Here is a 26,654-nt window from a genome sequence, read left to right on the forward strand (position 1 = left end):
AATTTATGGGACAGGGGTGGGATTAAATAAGTGTATACTTCTTCCCACTCCCTTTCAACATGTAAATTAATCAGAATGTTTTTTTGTAATTTGTATAGTATATTTTTTTTCTCTCATTTCTTTTCTAAATGTACTTGTATATTGTTCACATGTTGAAATAAATTACCAATCAATCAATCAATTATATTGTATGGTAAAGACCCTACAATATTAAAAAGCCATCTGCTGCAATTGATTGGGTGTGACAGGCGACAGCTCATTGGTTCCTGAGGTGAAAAGTCGCCTGCTATCGTCCAAGAAAGCACCTAGTTAACAGAAATCCTGACCTTTTATTTATACACTGAGTTGATTTTGTTCTTAAACATATTCAAAACTCGCCACTGCACTATAATCTTATAAAAGTGATTTGTAACTATACCACTGGTGATACCCTGTGGTCAGATTACAGAGAGACCATGGTTTTACAACCTGGTCAAAATATCACCTTTTAACCCATAAAACTTTTCAGTGTTGAGATATTTTTGGACTTTAAAGGAAGTTTCCCAGCAACAGTGACGTAAAACAAATTTCAACAAACATCAGAGCCATCAAACTCTGCTGATACGACTGAGTGGAATTCCAACTACGGCCCTCCACCATGAACAAACAGCAGCAGCACATTAAACCACGGTCTGAGTCATGCTCCGATAACAGCACTCCACACAATGCTTCAGTACTGTTTCTCTTTGTAGAAATACCCAAAAGCCAGGCATACATACTGAATTTACTTCTGCTGCCCAACTCCTCATCCTGATGTTAGTCCTTCACAGTCTGTGATCTAATTTTCACCCTAAAATTAAGCCTGGAAACCAACTTTTTTAAACATGTTGCTTAAAACGCTGGGTAGCGTACATGCAAATAGTTTTAATGGCGATCCATTAAAACTATTTGCATGGACGCTACCCAGCGTTTTAAGAACTGTTTTAGCAAGTGTTTTAGTGTTTTAGACCATCGCAGGGTTTCTGCAGCTTAAGGCAATTTAATTTAAGACTTTAAAAACAATAACAAACCTTTTTTTTGCCACTCAGAATGAAAATTATGAACAAATTAAACAACAACTCAACTTGAAGGAAAAGAAAGATAAATTCCTCTGAGTTAGAGATACAACTTAATATTTTTGAAATGTTTGAAAGATTGAGTTAAAACATTTAATATTACCTCAGGCCTTATTTTAACAGAACAAATTCAGTGCTTAGAAATAAATTTTAAGCACCAGCAGGATCCTTGCTAATCATCAAAGTTAAACAATGACAAACAAACAAAAAAGAAAGATTTCTGCTCTCTATTATGGGTCAAGCACTTAAAAATTGGATTCTCTATATCCTGTCATACAAATGATCACATCTCTTGTGAAATCACTAAGAATAACGATTTGAAAAAGGCAAAAAAAAAATTAGGATAAAAGAAGTATTTTACTTACTTATGATGAATTTAACAAAAATTTTGACATCCCTGCTCAGTCCATACAGGCGACTGGCGAAGGCTGATAGTTTTCCGTGCTTTACCACTCAGATTAAAAAAAGTTCGGTTGAAGAATAACTGAAGAGGAAGGACGGACTCTCTAACAAAGGGACTTTTCCTAAAAACAATCTTTAAACTGCTGATTAAAGAGAGGAAACTTCTCCTCCCTCCAGCTACATCCACTCTGTTTTCCCCGTAATCAGAAGGGGAAACACAACAAAAGCTTCAAAACCAGGATTTACCAGGGGACAGGCCTTCTTCTAATCTATATACTTAAACTCTGGAAGTGCTTAGTGGCAAAAAGTCCACTTACTGTACGACTGAAGCTGAAAAACTAAAAGAGCTGTACTGACAGATCCCTTTATAAACAACGATAGACCTCCTTTGGCGAAACAAAACTCGTAGCTCCAGCTCCAGGGAGTCTATCGTTGTTTATAAAGGGATCTGACAGTACAGCTCTTTTAGTTTGATAAGCACACATGCAGGTCAAATTACATGATAATAAATAAAATTCTTGTTGAAGAGACATAACAGACTACATGGCCGTCTGTCAGCAATTAAAGTTTGCCGTCTTTCATGATTATTGTGACATCACTGAAAGGAGAATATACTGAAGCCTTAAAAACTGCTGTTCCTCTAGCAGACACGAGGCCAGGGCTGCCACCAAGGTGGGGCCAGAGGGGCTCCAGCCACCCCCCAAAATTTGCTGGAGGTGTCCCTGCACGAGGCTGGTGACAAATGTTACCGAATTTAAAAAGCATGTTCACAGCCTGTTACATTTTTTTTTTTAAACAGACTTTGGATAGTTTCCCACTTCATAAAAACAGTGCTGATGATTTTTTTTTAAACATCACTGAGTGAGTTATTGGGCTATTTTGAGACACAGTTGTTCAGATGAAGGCAAATTTGGAGCTTCAGGCTCCAACAAAGACCATGGTGATGACTAAAACACAAATATTCAAGCTTTGAAATGAACAGTCCAAAACCACGGAGTGGCATCATGGAGGCTACTGAAAGTGAGGACAATAAATGAAACTAAATTAAATCTTGCCCAGTTATAGTCAGAGTGACCAAAGTCTCTGAAAGCTAAAACACTGCCTTTTCTCTCGCTCCTTCAAAGATCAGTCTGAGAGTTAAGATTTGATCTCAGGGTTAAAGTTGGAATTAGGTTTATGTTTGGGTCAAAGTCTGGCCCTAAGTTTCAAGGGTTAAAATGAGATGTAAGAGTTCCAGGAATTCATTAATGTAAATGAATGATGAACATGCCTGTGTCTGGGGAAGGCAGAAGTCTCTCTAACAGTTAAAAAAGGTTAGCCAGAGTATGAGAACCACTCATCCAGACAGGCTCAAATTTAACAATGCACTTATTCAGGACTCACAAGTTTCTAGCAGATAGGATGAACAGCGGTGTCCTAATAATCTGAAAGATTACTTAGATTAGTACAAGAAGATTACCTTTTTACAAGATAACTAGTGTCTGATGTTGTTCTGCTATTATTGAAAGGGAAGTATTTCTAAATATTCTATAATATGTCTCAAAGCGATCTTTGAAAAGTTGAATAAGGAGTGTGACAAAATGTGAAGATTTAGAGACGTGCAAGAAACGAAGACAAAAAAAAAAAGTACAAAAAAGGAAAAGCAAAGGAAGAAAGGACATGGACAGGGAAAGTTTATGACATTGGGAGGGTTACATGGAGAAGAAGAAGAAGAGAAAAGAACAAATAGAAGAAAGAAAAGGGAGACAGAGAAGAGTGTGAGTGGTGAAATAAAGAAAAAACTAACACAATTACAAGAGCAGGGTAGAAAAGAGCAAAGGAAACAGGAGGAGAGAAATGAAATGGGTCGAGCTTTCAAGATGAAAGTTTAAGAGACAAAATCAGAGAAGAAAATAATTTATGGGTAAACTAAGAATGTAGACATAAAGCACATCCCAGATTCTCCGATGAGATCCCAGAACAAAAAAGTAAAGAAGGCGATCACAGAAACAAGAGAGAAGAAATGAAAGAAAGATGGGCGAATCCAGCTAACAGTGAGTGTGTCTGTTATTTTCTGCAACTGATACAAACGTAATTGGACTTTATCAAACACTGACATTTCCCCTGAGACTCAAACAGTCACATAACACAAAATTTAAAAAAAAAAGAAGAAGAGAAGAATAGAAGCAGCAACAATACCCCAGTGTAACGAGGACTTTTCTCTTCTTTTACTTCATTTCTTCTCCAGTTGTTTACGGGGCTGTTAAACAGCTCGAGCCTGCAGAGTCTACGACTCCTCAAGCGTGGCTAATTCAACCTGGAGCAGCCGCCACACCTGCTGAACACACACAGAAACAGTAGTCAGAGTTTAAACAGAGGTGGAGTTAGTGAAATGCTGCTTACTTAAATAAAACATGCGTCATCCAGCAGCAGAAACAGCTACATGTTACTGAAACAGCAAAATGTGTTCAGTGAGCTGCAGTTCAGCTGTTAAGATGCTCTGATGATTTTACCACTAGAGCCGCTGGATGTTTATTTGTATGCTGCTGAAGAAAGACAAGGATTCCATTCTTCCTGAAACATTCATTCTAAAAGAGTAGCTTTGCATAATCCAGAGTTCATAATAATCCTCTGAGCCAAGCTCCCCTCAGTTCGTCCTGTGTCTGAAGCCCTTCGTCCTTTAAAGCCAGCTCTGATTGGCTGCCCCACGGAATCAGAAGATCTAAACTAAAAGTAGGTGGGGCTGCATACCAAGACAACTATAATCAATAACTTATTAACCTTGCTGTTGTCACCTGGACAAATACGATCGATCAGTTATTAGAAGATGAGTATGAATCAGTGTTATTATCATCGCACTTTCATGATCTTTGACATTTCAACTTTAACCATAATAACCACTCTTGCTACAGTACATACAGTCTATGTCTTGAGTTTTAAATGTTAACAGGAGGCTATTTAGAGTCATCACACTTTCTGCTCGTCACACGATCCACTTATCAGCTGCACCTGTGTCAGAATTATTACTTTACCTTTAATTTTACATTTTTGAGTTGCTGTTCAATATAATGTAGATGATGTCAGTGAACCATAGACAAAGAAACGCTTGTCGAACATGGACAAATGAAGAAGACTGAAGAAGACTGAGATCTTACCTTCCTAAAACTCTTTTTTAACATAACCGTGCCGCAGGCTTGAGCCACGCTTCCTTTCTGTGTACAGTTCCAATGAGCTTGAAAGTCAATACCTTTATCCTTCAGTACAACCTGAACTCTCTTAGGCGGCTTTCTGTTCAGGAATATTTCTCCAGGCTTGTTGAAAGATGTTGGCTGTATTTGGTTGTCTGTCAGGATGATTCCCCACTGCTTTAATAATGTTGGGCTCTGAGGAGGCCGATCCATGCCTGATAGTGTCCCACTGTGTTTTTCTATCCAGGGGTGGGAAACTCCAGGCCTCAAGGGCCGGTGTCCTGCAGGTTTGAGATGTGTCCTTGATCCAACACAGCTGATTTAAATGGCTAAATGACCTCCTCAACATGTCTTGAGGTTTCCAGAGGCCTGGTAATGAACTAATCATTTCATTCAGCATGTTACCCAGGGTGATTTGGGTGGGTACTTTTACTGCTTTTAATGCTGTTTGGGATCATTGTCATGCTGAAAAATGATGGGATTCCATGGTCTATCAAAATTTGATGGTACTTTTCTGGGTGCATAATTCAATAAATTTTAAAAAGATCTCCAACATTTGGAGTGGCTGTAGCTCAGGAGGTAGAGCCAGTCACCTGATCTGAAGGTGAGCAGGCTCCTCCAGTCTACATGCCAAGAATCCTTGGGCAATATAATAATCCCAAGTTGCATCCATGGGAGTATGAATATAGTTAGGAAGCACTCAGTTTATAAGAAAATGATTGGGTGAATGTAGCATAGAGCGCTTTGAGTACTCTGGGAGAGTAGAAAAGTGCTATATCAGAATCAGTCCATTTATGTCACTGGCTGAAATGCTGTCCCAAATCATAACAGCACCTTGATCTTTTACACATGGCTGTAGACTCTGTCCTCCAGTGATTTGGATCCATCACTCATCAGATCTTCTGCCACTGATTTTCAGTCTGGTTCATGTGTACTTTGGCATACCTCAGCCTGTGCACCCCGTCACACTTCTTTAAAAACGCCTTGACAGCCACTGATGTCATTTCTGATGAGGCTAGATGCATCAGCTGAAGGGCCAGATGCATCTCTGTTTAACTTCATGGTCCTGTTGCAGATCAGTTTCCAAATGCACTACATAAAGTTTAAATTTTATCCCCCCCAATTTAGTTTCACACTGCCCATCTACATCATCCAGTGTAAGAGCTGCTATCTGCACTGAAAGTTACTTCAAAAATAATGTCGGCACATGAAGCTACACAGCAGTGTCTGATTTAACTGCCTTTATTGGTTGAGATGGTGAGATACAGGCCAGAACGAATCACAGCAGAGTAATTTGAGTAGGAAACAGTCACCCGGCAACTATCAACAGCTCCCCTCCAAATGTGAGCTGATGTTGACCTAAGAGTCCTTCAGTACTTTAGTTACACAGGAAGCAGCAGCTGAGCCACATTCATTCTTAGCACACATCTGTTTCTGCACAAATCTGTGACATCAGTCGGAGTGAACATGAAAGAAATATAAACTTAACCACCACCACACCGGCTATGAAGTCACCGATTTGAGATGAGCCAGAAATCCATCTTAAAATTGAAAACATGCAGATGTGAATCTTCGAGCAGCTCCAGTTTCCTGCTCTGATTACCCATCAGATGTGTTAAATTCCTCCATGCTGTAAAACAACAGACATCCCCGTCTCCTTGCACAAACAAAACAGCCAAAATAATATTCATATCTCTCTCTGACCTGCAAATGAGTGCATAATGCTCTGCTGAGAGCTTTTAAACTACGTGTGGAAAACAAAAAGCCTGACAGCAGTCAGCGTTTATTTACCCACCAAACCACCCGTTTATGATTTTATTGAACATTTAAATAACGTTAGAGCTAAACTGGTACAGTCTGGATGAACACCGAGGATCCCAGGTGGGTCAAAGTCAGAAGGTTTTTGAAGCAGACACGCAGCTTTTCTGTTTCTCCGCTGTCATGTCCGCTGAAGGTGCGACAGCGGCTGGCGGCTCAGAAGTTGATGGCTTTGCCGAAGGAGGCGGCCAAGTTGGCTTCTCTGAACGCCTCGGACACAGTCTGCAGGAGAAGGACGAAGAGGAAGGCGTTTGAAAGAACTCACGGTGCAACAGGACTTATCATTTGTCATGTCATTTCTCATATCTTTACTACAAGATAAACTAAGAACTGTGCATGTGCACTATGCTGTGTCGTGTGTGATAAAGAGAACGCACCGGATGGGCGTGGCAGACTCTGGCGACGTCCTCGCAGGAGGCGCCGTACTCCATGGCCAAAGCAGCTTCGTTGATCATCTCTCCTGCGCCCTGCAGAGAAACACACAGCAGCGTCTGGTTTAGCAGGTCTGTAAACAGCAACAGCTTCACGTGGTCTGTTACAACAATTAACTTTCCAGCAAGCAATTTTACTTGTCAGGTAATTACAATCAAATGCACAGCAAGACAAACACAGTAGCAAACTTGGCCACTTAATTCAGGCACTTATCCCTGTGATGGAAAGGTAATGACTGCCTGAGAAAAAAAACAGTCCCTTGATCGGGATCATGTCCATTTTTTTATTTTATTTTTTTTACACATGGGTTCACTGCACCAATCTTCTGTCTAAGACTGTCCAGCAAATTTAAGGGGGGAGTTTGAGACGCATTCAGAAACATGAAACAAAAACGTAATTGTGCATGTAACTGAGAGCTTTAAGGAAAGCTGTGTTCCACTAAGACGTTTCTGGTCTCATAAAGCAGCGGTCTCCAACCTTTTTTGCGCCACGGACCGGTTTATGCCCGACAATATTTTCATGGACCGGCCTTTAAGGTGTCGCGGATAAATACAACAAAATAAAACTAGTACCGGTACCGAAAAAAAGAAAATTTATTCATAACACACGTGAAAAGACCCAGGGACACAGAGTTAACGATAAAAATGATAACAAAATAAAGCTGAAAACCGATAAAAACCCTGAAAACCAGACATTTCACACCTGAGCCTCAACTCTCGCGGCCCAGTACCAAACGACTCACGGACCGGTACCGGTCCGAGGCCCGGGGGTTGGGGACCGCTGTCATAAAGGACCGACAGAGATGTTAACAGAGATCCGGACACTCCATGGAACAGGGTCACCATGAATGTCAGTCAGTCCACCTGCACTCCTCGGATCTTTGCACTGACAAATATCTGCTTTATTGTCGCCTCAGAGTTACTGTAAGTCTAATCTGAGCGGTACAAACATGGATGTCTCATCCTTGACACAGTTAAAGGTCATTAACGGGGAAGTGTGTTCATCGAGAGCCAGCCTGATGGTTTTACAGCACTCGCATGTGTCTGTCTGGGATTAGTGTTTATTAGGACAGATGCAGTAATGAGACAGACACACAAACCGTTAACTTCCATTTTCATAGGAGGCTGATATTCTACATAAACACTCCAAAGCTGTAAACACTCGATTCCCATCATCATCATCCTCCCACGTGCTCAATGTCTATTTGATTGGGTAGATGATCCTCTACAAAGACAGTCTGAGCCCATTAACACCCAGTCCACCCACACAGATGTTTTTACATTTAAGGCTAACGCGGGTCCAAAGGAGGCTGATGAACTCTTACAGATCCGAGGATGTGAGCTCCCAGCATCCTGTCGGTCTCCTTGTGGCTGAGGATCTTCACCAGGCCGTCGGTGTCGGCGTTGGTTTTGGCTCGGCTGTTGGCTGCAAAGGGGAATTTGCCCACTTTAAACGGGACACCCTGTAGAGGAGAAGAGAGGAGGACTCAGACTGAAGTGAAATGACACAGAAATATTAGTTTTAAATGTTGCACTTTTCACACATTTTTCCCAAGTTATGGGACGCTTCATGGCTGTCACGTTTGTGTTTGTCACTTGTACAATATAAATAAGCACAAACAATCAGGATGAAACCCTTCTTTTGGCTTGGATCTGGATTGAAATGTTGGGAAATATCACCACCAGGTGGCCGATGTCAATGTCTGAAGCAGCTTAGTTTTAACAGAGACGCATATTTACATTTAAAGCACTTTAAGCTGCATGGCTACTTTGTGCATGATCTCTGCTACAATGATTTAGTGACATTTCCTTCAGTTGCCCTAGAAGAACAACGCTGCACCCAGAGAGCTGGCTATCCATCGTGCTGGAAGCAAACACCTTCCCAACTTTCACCTCCTCTTTGAGCTGCTCCTCGCTCTTGCCCACCCAGGCCACCTCGGGGTGCGTGTAGATGACTGAAGGGACGCAGTTATAGTCGATGTGCACAGCGCCGCCCGCCATGCCCTCCACGCAGATGATGCCCTCGTCCTCGGCCTTGTGGGCCAACATCGGCCCGGCAACCACGTCACCGATTGCATAAACGCTAAAAGAGGAGAGGAAGAAGCAAAGAGGGAACAAATGTCACTGAGCCGTGTTTTGCAAGGAGTGATACATATAATTTATTTTTTTGGTCTGGGTCATTTACTGACCCAGGAATTCAGCAGCTACATAAATACATAGAGGTTCTCTTACAGAGCAACAGAGCATCCCAGTGACGCGATCAAAGGCCTTTTCGTAACAGACTTGTTACTTTATTTCTCCTGTTACACCACTGTTACACTAATCTATTTGTGCTTACTATTTTTAGAGATTTTGATATTTTTAAACTTGGACAAAATTTTAGCAGGGGTAAACTGGTGAGGATGCACCAAATTGGTAAGTCTGCTTTCAGAGATTCAATCACTTCATTTTAGCTTAATTTTGGCAGCATGAGCTCGGTGGTACCTGGGGACTTTGGTCTGGAAGCGGTTGTTGACGGGGATGCGACCCCTGTTGTCCAGCTCGATGCCGACAGTGTCTAGGCCCAGGTTCTGGGTGAAAGGTCGTCTGCCGATGCAGACCAGCAGCACGTCACATGTCAGAGTCTCGCTCTTCCCTCCAGCTGCCGCCTCCACCCTGAAACACACATAATACCCACGTGGTTACATGACAAAGCTCCCCAGCCATATTTCAAATTTCATGAGTTTAGATAGCACATGGGTGTAAAACAGCCCAAAAGAAAATGCATCAAAGAGAGTCCTGAAAGTCTGAGTCTGGTTTTTCCACTCACGCCACATCGATCTTGCCATCGGGCCTCTTGGTTGCTCCCATGACTTTGGTGCCGAGCTTGAACTTGAGGCCCTGCTTCTGCAGGATGCGCTGGAAGTTCTTGGAGATCTCCATGTCGATGCCCATACCACCCACGTGGCCCAGGAACTCCACCGCTGTGACCTTGGCACCCAGACGCTGCCACACTGACCCCTGCAGGATGGCAGGACAAACACACGTCTGACAAGTGCAACTCTCCTTTCTAAAGAAACAGAGCTGAGGCAGGAAATGTTGCCGATGTAGTCGACATAATCATGTGTTTGTGGGTGAATCAGTCTGTAGTGATGCTGACCAGCTCCACCCCGATGACTCCAGCTCCGATCACAATCAGCTCCTCTGGTACTTTCTTCAGGGAAAGAGCTCCTGTCGATGACACGATGGTCTCCTCATCAATCTAAAGAAACATATTTGAACACACTTCTTTTAAAAATCAACCCAGAATTATCTTTTAAAAATCAAGTGCATGTGAGTTCTTATGGAGTGGTGAAAGGAGGGTGACATGTGTGAGATATGATAAGGCTCTTGAGACGAGGACGCCTTTTGTTAGACACCTGCAGCACTGACTCCTCTCTTCATGTCCCTTCCTCGCCTCCTCCACCCCCTTTGGTAAATACAACAAGCAAAAAACCTGCAACTAGTGAAATGAAGTATGAACAGGTCACAAATTCTCATACCTGGATGCCTGGAAAGGGCGTGACCTCTGAGCCTGTGGCGACGAGGATGTTCTTGGTGTTGATGACCTGCTCTGTACCATCAGCTGTTGTGGCGGTCACTTGGTTCTTCCCGGTTAACCTTCCAAAACCATTAACGTGAGTAACCTGTGGGGAGTGATGTCACACCACAGACACTGTTAAAAGTGGTTCAGATGTAGCATCTGTGTAAACCAGCACTAATGCAGAGAGGGAAGACTGACTTTGTTCTGTTTGAATAAATGTGCGATTCCTCCAGTCAACGCTTTGACCGCCCCACTCTTCTGAGCCATCATCTTCTCCAGGTTCAACGAGATGCCTGAAACTGAAAGACAAAGACTTTATTGTCAATGGGGTCACAAATGTCAAACTAAGAAACCGATGGAAAAACAAGTTATATTCAATTAAAGCGTATTGTCGAAAACACACATTCTGTGCCATCAGTATCCAGTACTAAGGAATACAGACACAAGTGTTATAATAACGTATATGCTTATATTAAATATGGCTAATGCTGCAAATAATGACCTTCAGTGTAATCTTGGCAATAAAAAAAATCTACTTGAAAGGTTTAAAGACAATGGATTTCTCTACTGTAGTCATTTCAGGCACACAGAGCATGTACTGCTGGTCAAACCAATCATAAGAGGGTTGGTTGGCTTAAAGCAAGGGGAGCTAACACAGCTTGTTTCTGACAGGATTAACTGAGGGGCAGCACAAAAACCTCTATGACATAAAGAAGGATTATTTTGAACTTTGAATCATGCAAAGCTCTACTAGAGCTCAAAATTACAACACATAACTGGAAATGACCCCCCTTTAAGGATCAGTGAACTACACAAAATGTACAAAACGTCTCTTTAAAGCCTGATGGTGATTCTTACTTTCGATGCCTCTGCTTTCAAAGTCCTTCCCATGAGCCAAGTGGTACAAGTAGGAGTTGTTCAGCAGAGCCTGCAGAAACAAAACAGCAGCTTATTCAGCTGGAGGAATGACTTTATACACGTTTGCATCATTTTACGGATTCAATATAGTTTAATCAATCTTACGTTCAGTGCTCATCACCAAACTGAAAAGTTATTTTTAGGTGAAGTTTGTTCTGCTTTCCTCTCTCTGTGAAATTTAGTCCTTATTATGAAGTGGAAAATGTTTTTCCCACTCTGCTTGGATAAATCCAAAAGTATTGGCTTATTTTTGAATTCATCAAGACAATAAAAAGATGCTACCGGTATGTGCTGCTATTCTTTCTGGCAAAATTTTTGGCTCTACTACTCAAATGTGCTCCATGGAAGCATTTGCCCTTTATAATATATCTATGGATAGAAAACCATCACTGGATTACTTTTATACGAAAGGTGTACAAGTTCTGAAAGAGAAACCAAACCCAAGATAAAAACATCCTTGGTATCTCCTTCCTGTAAAATGATCATACTGATCAAACCTCTTACAAACAAACCTGTGAATTTGTGGTGATTAAAAGCAGTTTGTTACCTTCGAGGGGATGCAGCCGACATTGAGACAAGTCCCGCCGAGTGTGAGATTTTTCTCGACACACACTGTCTGTCCAAAAATAACAAATGTAGAGACGGGGGATACATTATTCACCAAAAACTTCCACTTGTGACCATCTGTGGGATTTAGACAGCAGGATATCTGTCGAGCAGGTGGGTTACCTTAAAGCCGAGCTGTGCAGCTTTGATTGCAGCGACATAGCCTCCTGGACCGGAGCCCACCACTGTGACGTCTGCATCAACTGCAGAGAGGCAACACAGCAGCTTTTAGCATGACTTTACACCACCAGAGAAAACTACATGATTAAGGTCTGGTGTATGTAAATGAACATTTTAATGCAAGCTCTCTACCACCCCTCTTTACATAGCCCATGAAGTCCTATCCCCACCCAAATCCAGCACCCGAGACTCTCTGCAAGTCTGAATTATGAGACTGCTTTGATACAAACATCAGAGATCAAACCGCACAAACATGTGGCTAAAGTTCAGTAAACACTGTGCCACAAATAAAGTCCTATGATAAGATTTACAGCACAATCGTACTTGCTGCTTTGTCAGCGTAGGTACGAACAGACAGCGCTGCAGCTCCGTGCACTTTGCAGGGCAGGTGGTGGCTCCGCTGTGAAGCAAACGAAATGCACAGTTAGAAAATACGCATGCACAATACAACTAGGCAATGCAACACAAAACAATGTTATAGTGCATCACAAGCCAACTTTGCAAACTAAAAGCATCTGTCTTCAGTGGCTTCTCTCACTTCCGTAATCTGCTGCTTAATAATTTCTATTTACGTCACTACTATTTCCTTTTAAAGCTGCATACTAAGATACTGAAGCCTAGTGAGTCACGAAGGAGCAAACTCAACTACTAAACTAACATTTGAATTTTCATATTTAGTTTAATATTTAGACTCATGCACTTGTTTTCATGGAATTGTACCACATTCAGCTGGTTTGCTGTTGCAGTGCCAGCTCTCAGCAAGGACACCCTCAGCCTGTCCACCAGCAACTCTGAAACTTTCCCCTCTAGCAGACTACCAAGTTAGCAAATAACTACAATTTAAGTGTCATAGAGTCACAAAGCTTCTAAAAGCCCCGAAACAATTCGGAATAATTTGATGCTCGCCGTGAAGCTGTGAGACAACAGCTGAGCTTACGACATAAATTATGAGTTAGGCAACCGCTGCTAAACAGCTAAGCGAGCTAACACGACACCAGAGTGGGAAATGTCAACTGCAAAGTCATAGAACCTAGATCCTTTTCTTCTAGCTTTGTGTGATTTAAGCCCCTTTAATATTAGCAGAATACAAATATCACGCTTCTTTTCATTGCAGGTTTTACTTCAAAATACTGCGACAATATTTAACCAGAAAAGTCGTGATTTAGTTTAAAAGTGGGGAAGGTTGTTAGTCTAACTCATGCCGAATTAAAATGAAAAAGGTATATGAATAGGAAAAACATCAACTGAAAACCAAGCAACGTGTTTAGACATCGATAACCACAACAACTCCAAATTGCATGTCTTTTCCAGTGCAGTCTGGTTCGCCTTCTGCTGTTAGCCGAGTAGCTAGCCAGGTGCGGGCCGCAGGTCTAAAATTTCCCCTATCCTCTAGATCTGCAGCACGCAGGACAGTTTACGACACATCCGGATTTCGCATACTGGTTATCGCGAAAATAATATGACTGCTTACTGTGGCCAGGGAGCGGTATAACTGTGTCCAGCTCTGCATTCTGTCGGTGCACTCTCACTGGATCCGTAACCTACAGCAGGCCGAGCAGCCAAGGACTCCTATCATTGCGCAAGCGCAGTATGGGTCCAAACCGAAAACTCCTCCGGGTCGCATCTATTACGCATCACGTCAAAATTTGCGACGGGTAAACAAATGTTATTTTTAAAAGCAAAATGTTTTTTTTAAACAAATCATATATATATATATATATATATATATATATATACACATACATACATATACATACATACATACACACACACACTTCCTCTACACCCCCCCCCCCCCCCCAATGTTTTTGCACATGTCGAGGAGCGTGTCAGGCTACATTTCACTGTGTGTTATACTTGTATAACTATGCATGTGACAAATAAAGAACCTTGAACTTGAACCTTGAACTTGGTGAACTTTATTAGTAACAAATGAGGTAAAAAAAAAACAACCCCAAAACATACAAAACACAGAAAGAGGCTCTCAGTATTCATTAATAATTAGAAAGAAACATTCTGGTCGTGGATTTTTACAGTCTTAGTTCCGCTCGCTGTCATCATTATAATCATCATGATCAATGGCGAGGTCCTGAGGTGGGCGGGGCTGTCTCTGGTGATGTCACCATGAAGGAACAGCATCTGGCACGTGTTGGTGAAACATCCCAGTACGCTGGTGTAGTTTCCTCTCCAGCTGTTTGACATGTGACACTTGAACATTAAGGGGAAGAAGAAGAAACAGTGTTAGGTCAGGTGACCACATGGTTTCTAAAGTAACTGACAGGAAGTAACCAGGCCGTCAGAAATGGATGGCATGTGTTTAGAGTTACTGGAGTTGGGTAACTGTACTTACCAAAAGCAGAAGCACACAGATGAAGGATCAGATGCTGAATGTTGCAGGAACATGCTCATGTGTGGTGGTCATTCAGTGCTGCTCCGGCAGGTTAGACAGTCCAAGACTGATATGCTGCCCATCTGAGAGTTTGAAAACACACATGCAAAGATTTATTTTGTGTTACAGTCAAAGTTGGATGTTCATTTTTGTCCTTTAAAAATGTTTGTGTATTTGAAAGCACTAACATTTAAGGATGACTTGGATCGTCTCCTTTAAAGGGGAGACAAGTGTATCCACTGATCCACGTCACTTTACCTGGATGATGACTCCTCCCCCCCTCACTCAGAAACACTCCTAATATAACCAAGCAAATAAATAATATTGAAGATTTACTTACATCATTACAAAAACATCAAAAACATCTCCCTTTGATTCTATTTCTTCATTCCTGCTGAACATCAGGCAACAAATATCTCAATAAATCACAGTAAAATGTAAAGCACATGTTTTCTCTGCTTTGTCAAACCTCTGCAGAGCCTCTGTCAAGAAAAACACATCTGTAAGCATAAAACAAATATACATTCATAACACGTCACTGGACAAACCTCGGTCAGTTGATTTCCTCTGTGCAGTGCAGATGAGCATCAGTCAGCGAGTGACTCTGCTGGTTCTTCTGAGGAAACACCACCATCTCTCCACACCGTCACCATCTGTGAGCACAAACTGCTGCTCTGCTCTGCCAGCATGTAGGAATCACATATCACACACACAGGGGTGAAGAAACATCAGAGCTCAACTTTGGATACTTTAGATCTAAACAGATCAAAGTAGCTCTTAGTTTCAGCAATCAGACAAACAATGATACCAAACTGATTCTGTATGAATACAATATGGTATTTTCAATACAGGTGTCAAATTAATTCATTAAAACTAATACAGATATATGTATATATTTTTTGATAAATTAGTTTGCTAAATTATAAGGATATATTTTTTTTTTCATTTAACAATTGCAACTAAAAGAAATTAAATATTGAACAAAAATATATTGTCACATTCTTTGCATGCTCAGCACGCTGACAGACTTGAAGTTGCTACAGATTTTAAGAAGTGATAATTATAGGGAAGAAACTTCTCTTTTTCATCCGTTTAATCAAACATTTGATGCCTTAGATGTCTCAGTCCTATAGCGTTCTGCAACTACAACTAACCTGAGGCTTGGATTTGGCTGCAGGTGCCCCTGTACATCCTTCTCAGCAGCACACATGTGGGTACCATTTAATCCCACTTCTTCCTGAGCTTTGCTTCATCACAAGACCAAAGGTGGCATCCCGTGTCACAGTCTTATCATCATCCAGAAGAAACATTTGAAGAAACATCATGGAGAAGAAACATTTACGCGCCTCCTGGTTTTGTTTTCTGATCCTGCGAAAAGACTGAGGGCAACAAAGCCCAGAGAACACGAGATACACAACATCCAACATTCAGACTCAACAGCCTCCATAAATGAAGAGCACCAGGTTGGTTCAGTTATAGTAGATATAAGCATACTTCACATTACTGGGTATGAATAATAATGAGGAGGCAAACTTTGACGATGCAGAGCATGATGTCCCATCATCAGACTGTAAACAAACATCCACCAGGCTTCTTTGTTGCCAAAATTGATGATTCTCCCATCAGGGATCAGTAGCGTGTATTAACCTGTGGTATAAGCAGCAGTCACTGAAATATTACTGTTTCAGATAAGAAATCTAGCACATAAAAACCAGGGTGGGAGGGATCTCTGCAAACTGACTTAGGTCTGCAAGTGTGAAGCTCAACAAAAATCTGACTCTCCAGTCACAGACAAACAAAAACTCCAGCTGGGAGAGAGAAAACGCTGTCTGGGTCCTGCTGGATGTTGCTGGTCAGAGTCCACACATTAGCAGAGTGCTTCTTGGTCCCACTGACCCATGTGGACAGCGACTGTGGAGAACTGTTCTGGAAAACAGAGAAGAGAATTAAAATAACAAAAAGTAGCAGCAGTTCAGATCTGATTTAATTTAATTTCCTTCACACAGCACATTCGTCCAGGCTGACAGGTAAACATAGAATTAATCTCAGGTAACATGACTCATAGTAGAGATTCAGTAAGAAAGATTGCAGGCTCTAATATTATTACCACACAATCCAAGGACACACCAACAGCTCCGATTTGTAGAACTATTTAAACAAATGTCTTCTGAATATTCAATTCAGGTTCACAGTGGGAGGGTGGGAGGTGTCGTGGAATTTTTTAAATAAAGTCTGCAACACAGAAAGAGCTGTGATCAAGCTATTTATTACTGCGCCAACACACATCAAACATCACAGTTCAGTCATGTCAGCGCTGCCACAGAAGTGGTGCTCCTACTCCTTTATGCATTCCAAGGAAGAGGGAGGAAGTTACAAACGGATCGTACCACACTTCAACGGATCAATGGTTATGCTGTTTTGTGGCCTTATCAGCACCTGTAAAGGGAGTTGTTTTCTCAAACTGCTGACGCTGAAGTAAGTTCATCTAGTTTTAGAAACTTTCACTGAACAGTCTATAACAGTGTCACAACTAAGCATATGCATAAGCACTTAAATACTTTAAATGAGAATAACAGAAAATTTCTATTACAGAGGCTAGAGCCTGTCCCAGTAGTCATAGGTAGAGCACACCTGGACAGGTCACCAGTCTGTCAGAGGACTAACACAGAGACAGACACGAGAGTAACAAATCTATTTAAAATTAATGTAAGTTTGCTGCAGCTGTATGTATGAACATGTGTTTCTGTGCTCACAGTCCACCTCTCAGGAACCTGCAGTTCACTTTAAGTCTACTTTAAACAGACCTCACAAAAGGCTGATGTGGCTGGATCAGTAGTCTGATTTAAGTACGATACCTTTGGCCAGGGATTAATCTGGTGCATCGCTTCACTGCAGTCTTACGTATTTTCCCCACACCTGAATAAAAAATACTGATATATACAAATAACAGCTTCAGCTGATGCAGCCTGACTCAATCCTAAATGTTCAGCACACAGAGACACAGAGGTGCCGTTTAAAGTTTAGTGTTAACTTGAGTCACTGATCATTTGCAGTATTACAGAGTCTGGCAGTCTTTGCATGATGTCCACGTCACTGTAAGTTTCTAGCTGACTCTCAGGTGTGACAGGTGTGCCAGCAGGAAAGAGTAATAATAACCTGCATCCTGAGGTTTGTCATGCAGGACTAAAGAAGCCAGGCTTTGTTCACACAGCTAGGATTGTATTTTACACTGATCCTGGGTCAGTATAAGTATCATACAGTTTAAACGAAGCACTGAAACTTGCACATATTTATTACAGATGCACTGAAGCTAATCGAGATATTTGCTGTCAATCTGTGGCTGCGATTAAACACTTTACTGGAAACTTTATTAACTAGTAACTTCATCAGTCATGACAGAAGCTAATATTTCTGTGCTAACATCGTTTAACCAGTAACAGCTTTACTCCAATATAAGCTAACGTTTACACCGTAACTTTAAGCTAGCACCATAAAGACGGTAAAACACGTAATAACATCTACAAATGCATCTTAAAGCTGTTATATTAGCACTCGGTGTATTACTAACATAACCACATTAACATTACTGACACTTGCTGACTTTTAATAGTCATTCTATAAATGCTGTCCGTGTAAATGGTCTTACCTGTACACACTGCATATCCACCGGATTCCAGCCAGAGTGGATTCTGGAGTCTTCCACGCTCCTGTTAGTGATCCTCCACCTGGATGGATGAGAACAACCTTCTGAACAATCTAGCAGGAGATGGCCCATATCTATGGGACTGATTTGTGCTAATAACGCCCATTGTATGGACTGATAACAGCCGAAGCGGGTGAATAAAGTCACCCAGTAGCTAGCTGTGCCATTACCCAGCATACATCACTCCCTCCATAAATGCAATAAACCATACAAAAGTATCGTTCTACCTGTTTTTCAGGTAGTTGTTTACATTATATAATTTATTGTGTTCTGTATACGTCACTACAATGTGATTTGGAAAATGTCTAAATATACCGACAACAGGCACTTCCGCGGCAATCTCTTCAATCGGAGGACCCTTCACGTCAATTCCCGACGCAGAGGGGTACCCTGCGCGTCCATAAGTGAAGCAGAGGGAGCCTGACCATGCGTCACACGTTTGACGAGTTGGGAGTGAGAACGTGTTGTCACTTCAGTCTTCAGCACTTCCTCAAAACATGAAGAAATCCTTTCTCCTTACAAATATCTCAAGGTTTTATGACAACATGATTCTTTGATGAAAATTCATTGTTTACGTTTATTGGTAAATATTGACCCTTGAACCACATCTTCACACTTCAACAACACTGATACACACTGTGAATGTGTATGCCAGTGTTGGTGGTCATCTCAAGTTCACTGTACAGATAAATCCTGTGAGTCTTTGGCACACTTTTGCGTTCATTGAACGTCTTCTTCCTTTTGATCAACTGATGGTCAAGTGTGTGGTGTTCCTGTGGATAACCAATCCTCCTGACATCACCACCGCGTTGCTTTTATAGGAAAATATGTGAAAGGAAAAATGACACAACAGCAACAAAGACAAAACAATGTTTACAATTAAATATATGAAATACTTTTAGGTTCATGGTCATTCAGCTGGCCAAAGAACCCATCTACTTATACAAAATGATAAGGCTGTACGGTGAGTGATGGCTCAGATTTTAGTATAAAAATGTGAATTCTGTTTATTTGCCAAACAGTTTTCTTCTTTTAAACAGTTTTTTTTTTTTTGGCCGATTTAAAAACACTTGGTCTGATAAAGTTCCTCAGCACTGTACATAATCAAAACTAACAGTCAAATAAAACTATCATGACTTTTATAAAATTTTAATTGTACACATTTTCAGAAAAGCACAAACTTGTCATAAAAACCATTTTAAAGCACTAAAATCTTTGGAACAAAGTTTCTGACAGTTTGTTTTTCCTTTAGTGTTTGTAATGTGCCAGTTCAGAGGATGCTGTGGATGCTGGTAAATGTTATTTCTGTTCTGGTTTGTAGCTTAACCATTTTTGTGCTTCCAGTTCCATTTCTTGATCGCCACTGAATTTATTTATCTGTGATGGCTGGAACAGAAGTGCTGCAAACAGACTTCCTTACAACTTCTTCCCTTGCAAAAGGACATTTTATTTGCAGTTATTGAGTACAAGAAACTTCATCAAGAGTTGCTGAAACAAAGCAATTCTTTTTATTTGCTTCTCCCAGATCACAAACCTCAACATATACATGAACAGGACGGGACAATTAAGTAAATAATAAACTAAGAACCAAACAGAACATAGAATAATAATCAAAGATTCAGATTCTACAGAAATTCAAAACTCTGGCTTCGATTATTTACACACACACACACACACACACACACACACACACACACACACACACACACACACACACACACACACACACACACACAAAGAATCCATATTTTTTCCACATTTCCCTTTTCTGTGATGTTTAAACAGTTTTAACTTCCTAGGATCTGGTGTCTACATATGTGGACATCACATTTTGGGTCGTCTAGGGTCCGGTGGCGCCAGTGTCCGGCAGCCTCGCCTCTGTCAGTGTGCCCCAGGGCAGCTGTGGCTACAATGTAGCTGCCATCACCAGTGTGTGAATGTGTGTGTGAATGGGTGGATGACTGAATGTGTAAAGCGCTTTGGGGTCCTTAGGGACTAAGTAAAGTGCCTTGAGGCGACTTTTGTTGTGATTTGGCGCTATATAAATAAAACTGAACTGAATTGAATTATACAAATACAGGCCATTTACCATTTACCATTCAAAATACCTTATTTTGCTCTACAAGGGCCAGATGTCCACTTACGAGGCCGTGATACTGCAACTGTTCTATCGAAATTTAAATCTCCTCATATGTGGATCTCATTTTCCTCAAAAACAAAAATCAGGCTAAAAGAAAAAATCACGTATTTCTTTATTTTACATTCATCAGGTCCCAATCACCCTAAATAGCAAAGGGTCAAAGGAGCTTGCAAAGAAAAGCGTCTGGACTTCTTTAAGTTGCTTGAAGACGTCCCATCTGGGACTCTCCACCATTTGACCTTAGAACTGAAGAAGCTTCTCGGATGAGAGGTGAAACGTCTTCAAGCAACTTAAAGAAGTCCAGACGCTTTTCTTTGCAAGCTCCTTTGACTACGATGACCTGGATGACTGAGAACCTTCACAGACCTAAATAGCAAAGAGAAATTCAAAATTAATGCCATGATGGAGTTTGGGTCTTAGGAGCTTAAAGGAACTGCTTGTACATCATAAAAAAAGATTATGACACAAAATCTTGAAAAAGTTGATAAATATGAAAAAGGTGTGCACATCATTATCATTCTGGTTATTGTATTACGCAGCCGAACCCACCAGTGTGGATGTTATTACCATCATTGGAACAGGGACTGAAGAACAGGTAGAGCTTCTCAGTGAAGGAGCAGTCAGAGAAGGAGTAGATAAGAGCTGCAGTGCTGACGTCATAAAAGCAGACCAGACCCTCGTCGTAGTGGACGTACACCCCCACCTTCACAGGCTTCGACCTCAGGGACAGGTGGACTGCCGGCTCCGTGGAAACTACATACCCATCAGAGCACAAACATAAAGTCCAGAAACCGTTGCTAGAACTCAGCTGGACTTGTCCTTTCACATTATCCTTCCTGGTCACTCCTAAAGTCCACGTAGACCACTTGTCAACCTTGACCTCAAAATAAAATCTTCCAGAAGAGTAACCCAGATTTGATAACACACATCTACAATCATTCCCTTTATACTGGGGGGGTCTGGGGTGAACCGTATCAGGATCAAGCATGGCATAACATCTGTACCACTGGACTCTCTTCAGCTCGTCCTCAAACAGACTCTTCATCTGGTCATTCAGCTTCTTCTCCACCTGACTCACAGCTCTCACCACCATCCCTTCATATGAAGGTGGATGGATACTGGTGTTGGTCCAGTCTTTAGTGGGTGGAACAGCTTTCACAGAAGAGAAGTTGTGGATGAACTGGAGGTGGTCTTCTGAGCTGGAGAGTTGCTCCATCTCAGAGCTTCTCTTCGTCAGCTCAAAGATTTCCTGCTCGAGCTCCTTGATGACGTCTGCAGCCTGTTTCTCTGCTGTTCTCTGCTTCTCTTTTACCGCCTCTGTCAGCTCATTCAGACCTCTCTCTATAGACTCCATCAAATCAACAAAGAACTGAACACCCCCCTCCAGCTCTCTGTCTGCCTCTTCCTTACTGAGCTGCACAGAGCGTTTAACCTCTTGAATCTTCTCCAGTCTCTTGAGGATCATTCCTTGAAGTTCAGCCTGTTTCTTCACCAGCCCTGCCTTCTTCACTTTGTATTCCTCTTTCAGAGGAACAACATCATGGCACTTGTGGTCTGAAACAGAGCACACAACACAGACACACATCTGATCGGTCTTGCAGAACATCTCCAGCGGTTTATCATGTTTTGAACATATCCTTCGTTCCAGGCTCTTAACAGGGTCGATCAGCTGATGTCTCTTTAGGCCTGAAACAGTCTGATGAGGCTGCAGGTGAGTCTCACAGTAGGAGGTCAGACACACCAGACAGGACTTCAGAGCCTTCAGTTTGGTCCCAGTACAAACATCACAGAGAACTTCTCCTGGTTTAGCAGACTGTTGCTCTGATCTCCTCGTGCTGCTGCTGCTGCTGCTGCTGCTGCTGGCTTCCTGCTGAGCTGACAGCTTGAACTGAGCAGCCATCTCAGAGATGAAAGTATTGACATGGAGCTCGGGTCTTGTGTAGTACTTCCTTTTACAGATGGGGCACTCACACAGAGGACTGCTGTTCCAGTGCTGAGTGATGCAGTTCTTGCAGAAGTTGTGTCCACATGGTGTACTGACTGGATCTGTGAACACTTCCAGACAAATGGAGCACAGAAACTGGTCCTCAGACAGCAGACAGCTGGCAGCAGACATGTCCACACTGGGAGGATAAATGGAGAGAAAGGAAAAACTGTAACTGCATTATCGTTCAATAATTCAGCTCACAAAAGTCAGACAATGTGTGGAGGCTATAATTTACTTGATTTCTTTGTTATGTTTTCTTCCTCCTATTCACCTCTAATTTTGGAAGTAGAAGTACAAATACTACTGTTAAAAAAAAGTAATCTAGTAAAAGTTTAAGTACTGTTGTCAGAGTCCAGGAGGCCATTTATACGAACAGGGAACGACCATCTCTAAATCGAGGAGGGGCCTAAGGGTACATCTGTCATGATCTTACAATGCTGTGATTGCAGCCGTTCCCCAACTCTCTGTGAATGGGACTCATGGCCATTGACCAGTGGTTGTTGACTAATAGTCACGAGAATTTGCATTTTAACGATCATCATAATAATGATGAAGGAACTGACCTCCCAGCCCATTGTTCCTTCAGTGGGCTGGTTTCAGTCACTTGGATGAGTGACGAAACGTTTCTCCCACTGAAAACGTCCAGATGAACAGAATCAACTTTTGGGGAGTCTCACGCTGTGAGGTGTGGTTCCTAGGGGAGGAACCACACCTCACAGCTGGCCTGGGCTGCGGTGTCGCTGCACCCCCTTTCAACTGACGGTGCTGATGCACAGGATGGGGGAAGGGGACAATCCCCAGGTCTTCCTGGAGACCTTCCAGGCCACTGCAGAGGCATGACAGTGGCCTCTGGCGGAGTGGGCGCCACCACTACTACCAATACTGGCGGGAGAGGCTCAGACTGCGGGACCGAGTCTGCCGCCGACGTCGCGGGGGAACTGTCTGCTGGGCCATGCTGGACCTACTGGGCCGGGGTGGGCCTTTCGAGTGAGGTCCCATCATCTCTGGAAATTCCCACCATGGGAGATTTCCCACTGGAGCAGTCTCGTGATGACACCCTACGCTCAGCCTTCGACCAAGTGGTAGACATTGATGGTCATGTGGTGTGCCCTGAAGCCGTGTGGACCTACCTGCGCTTCGTATTGTGGAAAGATAGGTTATATCGAGTGAGTTGTGAAACACACCCAGTTGTTGGTGTCACAAAGCCGCCAAGAAATTATTTTCCAGGCGGCTCACTATACACCATGGCAGAGCATACGGGATATGACAAGACTCTGGAGTGAATAATGACCCGATTTTATTGGCTTGGAATCCAAGCAGATGTGCGCTGCTGGTGCGCATCCTGTCCAGAATGTTAACTTGTTAACCAGCCGGCCATACCAAAAGCACCTTTGCACCCACTCCCATTAATGGAGATCCCATTTTAGCGCATCGGCATGGACCTCATCGGGCCATTTTCTCAGAATGCATACGCCTATCGCTTTGTATTAGTTCTGGTGGATTGTGCAATGCAATACCCTGGAGCAGTGCCACTGCAATTTCTGCAAAGAGTGTGGTGCAGGCACTGTTTCAGGTCATCTCCCGAGTCGGTATTCCGAAAGAAATATTGACTGACCAGGGCACGTTGTTAAAGTCTTGCACACTGAAGGATCTGTGCGAGTTATTGAGCAATAAATTGACTGGGCCCAACGTCTACCACCCTCAAACTGACGGGCTGGTGGAGCAGCTGAATAATAATCATTTTGAGATGCAGCCTGGCATGTTCATGGCCCTACAGGCTTCCTGAACATAAAAGGCAAAGGGAATTGGTTGAAATGCTAAGAATGGGAATAATAAAAGAGTCGATGTAACCCCATCGTTCTTGTGGTGAAGAACGATGGGTCTACACGGTTCGGTGTAGACTATTGCAAAGTAAATGAAGTGTCACGCTGTGATGCATATCCCATGCCACGGGTCAATGAACTCCTTGACCAGTTGGACACTGGATTTAACCAAGGGCTACTGGCAGGTTCCCTTGTCTGCAGAGTCCAAGGAAAAACGGCATTCTCCACTCTGTACCAGTTCAATACAATTCCATTCGGCTTGTTCAGAGCCTCGGCCACATTCCAGCGCCTCATGCACTGGGCGCTGTGGCTGCATGCTGCATATGCTGCTGCCTACTTGGATGATGGGATCATCTATAGCAGGGGTCCCCAATCCCAGTCCACGAGGGCCAGTGTCCCTGCAGGTTTTAGATCTCACCCTGGGTCAACACACCTGAATCACATGATTAGTTCAATACCAGGCCTCTGGAGAACTTCAAGACATGTTGAACAGGTCATTTATCCATTTAAATCAGCTGTGATGGATCAAGGACACATCTAAAACCTGCAGGACACCGGCCCTCGTGGACTGGAATTGGGGACCCCTGATCTATAGTGACACCTTGGTGGAGCATGTGCAGCAGATGGCCGCAAACAAACCTATTTATCATGACTTGACACAATATCTGATTTAAAAACATGAGGACTTACATGTAAGCTTTAAATTTCCAGTTAATCAAACCTCACTGAGCAGTCCTTCCCTTTAAATCTACCTCTCTTCTTCTTTCTCCATCTCTGAAAGAAGTTAGTTCTATTTCTTTTCTCTCCCTGTGAAATACAGCAGCTGGACCTGTAGGGGCCATTTTTTTGTGTTGTTACCTTATGTGTACAAATAGGGGTCACCTTTTGTATTTTACAGTTTGGTGTGTTTCTGGGAATGTATTTAAGGTAGATACAATTAGCGCCAGGTGTTGCTGTTCGGAAAAACCACACAGTTTGTGACCACTGCGCTTTTGTGATAAAAGACGTTGGATAAAGAGAGCTGTGCAAGAACAATTATAACTGATGGGATACAATACAAATGTTAAACAGACTAATTAAACATGAGCAGCTACAATACTAAATAATCTGAATCAAACAACAGAAGTGTCTTATTGAAAATCATTCCCACAGAGGAGAGCTGACCTCACCTCACACACCCACTACCTTTTTAAAGCTCCTCTGCCAATCACACAACAGAAGGCAGCAAACTGCCAGGTGACACTTCTTACAATAGAAACGTTGTATTTGAAATTACCTCCCACTTAAAAAGAAAGTAATTCCCTCATGTGCACTCTTCTTCAGTAGGGCTAGCTCGATGCTGAAATACCGTAACTTATGGACACCTGCAGTTGTTCCGGTGTTTGCGTCAACAGAAAAACAAACAAACAAAAAACACTGTCCCACTTTGAACCCCTGACTATGGCACGCATCAAAAAACACTCAAGTCAAGTACAGATACCTGAAAATTGTACAAAATTCTAATTTTTTATAATTTTCCCACCTTTGCTTTTGACAGCAACTGAGAGTTTAATTTGACAAGACACAGCACAGAATAATAAACTTGAATTTTGCATCATTGCTGAATTTTCAATCCTTAAATTGAATCTGCTGCACTCACCGCTGTTCTGTAGAGGCTTTGCTGAGAAAGTCTCTCTGACTGACAGAGACACTTGTCTGCAGCCACCTGTTGGTCTGATAAACCCTCAGTTTCATTTCAGGAACATGACGTTGAAGCTCTTCTCCTCTTACAGCCGATTAATCCAGCTCTGTGCAGGGGCAGATCTAGAGAAATTTTCTTAGGCTGGCATGGAAAAAGTATTTTGGAAACTAACTGCACCACATGCAGCACTATTATTTCTCTCAGTCTCAGAGCAGCATTTCTAATTTTGATTGAAAGTGTCAGAGAAAACGGCAGCCTCGAGCGAGCCGGGATATTAGTTTACAGAGGCTGTTAGAATTATATGTCTAACGTTAAAATGTTGGTGACACAATAATTTCATCCTAATGGTACTGACATATTCATAGGGTTCATTTTTGAGACAATATATCATGAGGTAGTTATGATTTTGCAAATATTCCACCTTGGAGTGCAGTTTGCACAAATTGTTTTAAAAATGCACTCAGCCTACAAACATTACTGATGAGTCAAGATCTGCACAAAGTGACAGAAACACTGAGCAGCTCCACATTTTATTCTTATTGTCATGTTTGTCCTATTTGTCAGGTGACAGAAGAACCAACACAAAGCTCAGAGAGTACTGGTGACACAAGATCACAGGTGGAATTGCAGGATGACTTGATGGTTCATGACTGTATTTGAAGCACATGTGTGACTGCATGTATGTGGAATGTCTCACTGTTATTCATCAGGTGACAGAGGCAGCTCTGCCATGTTGTAGCTCAGAGGTGAAGA

At 42.2% G+C, this 26,654-nt stretch overlaps 3 protein-coding genes and 1 long non-coding RNA gene across 11 annotated transcripts in view; all 4 read right to left on the minus strand.

The window, feature by feature from the left end:
* The window catches only part of syt8 (synaptotagmin VIII), a 17,008-nt gene extending 12,056 nt beyond the window's left edge, over positions 1-4,952 (minus strand). The window contains exons 1-2 of one of the 3 annotated variants that reach the window (XM_085280851.1): positions 4,631-4,952; positions 3,675-3,810 (exon numbers count right to left, since the gene is read on the minus strand). The gene's annotated coding sequence lies outside the window, so the exon portion shown is untranslated. Of the gene's footprint in view, positions 1-1,459; positions 1,563-3,674; positions 3,814-4,630 lie in introns of those variants that run through there. The other 2 variants (XM_085280852.1, XM_085280853.1) reach the window with 2 other exon arrangements.
* Positions 4,953-5,889: 937 nt separating this feature from the next.
* dld (deltaD) lies at positions 5,890-13,787 on the minus strand. The gene is made up of 14 exons (XM_085280857.1): positions 13,650-13,787; positions 12,503-12,578; positions 12,122-12,201; positions 11,940-12,008; positions 11,333-11,402; positions 10,673-10,773; positions 10,434-10,577; positions 10,052-10,153; positions 9,722-9,912; positions 9,397-9,567; positions 8,806-8,995; positions 8,238-8,375; positions 6,859-6,948; positions 5,890-6,703 (listed from the first exon to the last, which is right to left on the minus strand). The coding sequence occupies exons 1-14, from the start codon at positions 13,686-13,688 to the stop codon at positions 6,638-6,640; spliced, it is 1,527 nt and encodes a 508-aa protein (XP_085136983.1). The 5' UTR covers positions 13,689-13,787; the 3' UTR covers positions 5,890-6,637.
* Positions 13,788-14,041: 254 nt separating this feature from the next.
* Positions 14,042-18,701, minus strand: LOC146571595 (uncharacterized). Of its 6 annotated transcripts, none has more exons than XR_014893142.1 (7): positions 18,214-18,478; positions 17,423-17,497; positions 15,722-16,488; positions 15,116-15,246; positions 14,756-14,864; positions 14,529-14,650; positions 14,054-14,386 (listed from the first exon to the last, which is right to left on the minus strand). It is a non-coding gene; the product is annotated as an uncharacterized LOC146571595 (long non-coding RNA). The 6 variants fall into 6 exon arrangements; XR_014893140.1 differs by lacking the exon at positions 17,423-17,497 and adding an exon at positions 18,586-18,701 and having other exon boundaries at positions 14,055-14,386; positions 15,722-16,493; positions 18,214-18,292; XR_014893141.1 differs by having other exon boundaries at positions 14,042-14,386; positions 15,722-17,497.
* A 1,984-nt stretch (positions 18,702-20,685) lies between these two features.
* Positions 20,686-25,881, minus strand: LOC146571596 (E3 ubiquitin/ISG15 ligase TRIM25-like). Its single transcript, XM_085281320.1, has 2 exons — positions 25,860-25,881; positions 20,686-22,533 (listed from the first exon to the last, which is right to left on the minus strand). Exon 2 carries the CDS (start codon positions 22,524-22,526, stop codon positions 20,934-20,936), a length of 1,593 nt encoding a protein of 530 aa, XP_085137446.1. The 5' UTR covers positions 22,527-22,533; positions 25,860-25,881; the 3' UTR covers positions 20,686-20,933.
* Between the last annotated feature and the right edge of the window lie 773 nt (positions 25,882-26,654).

Source organism: Mchenga conophoros, linkage group LG7, assembly GCF_057382185.1.
Source record: "Mchenga conophoros isolate Kocher_MC1m ecotype Shallow Benthic linkage group LG7, M_conophoros_male_GT1.1, whole genome shotgun sequence".
In the NCBI taxonomy this organism is placed as follows: Eukaryota; Metazoa; Chordata; class Actinopteri; order Cichliformes; family Cichlidae; genus Mchenga; species Mchenga conophoros.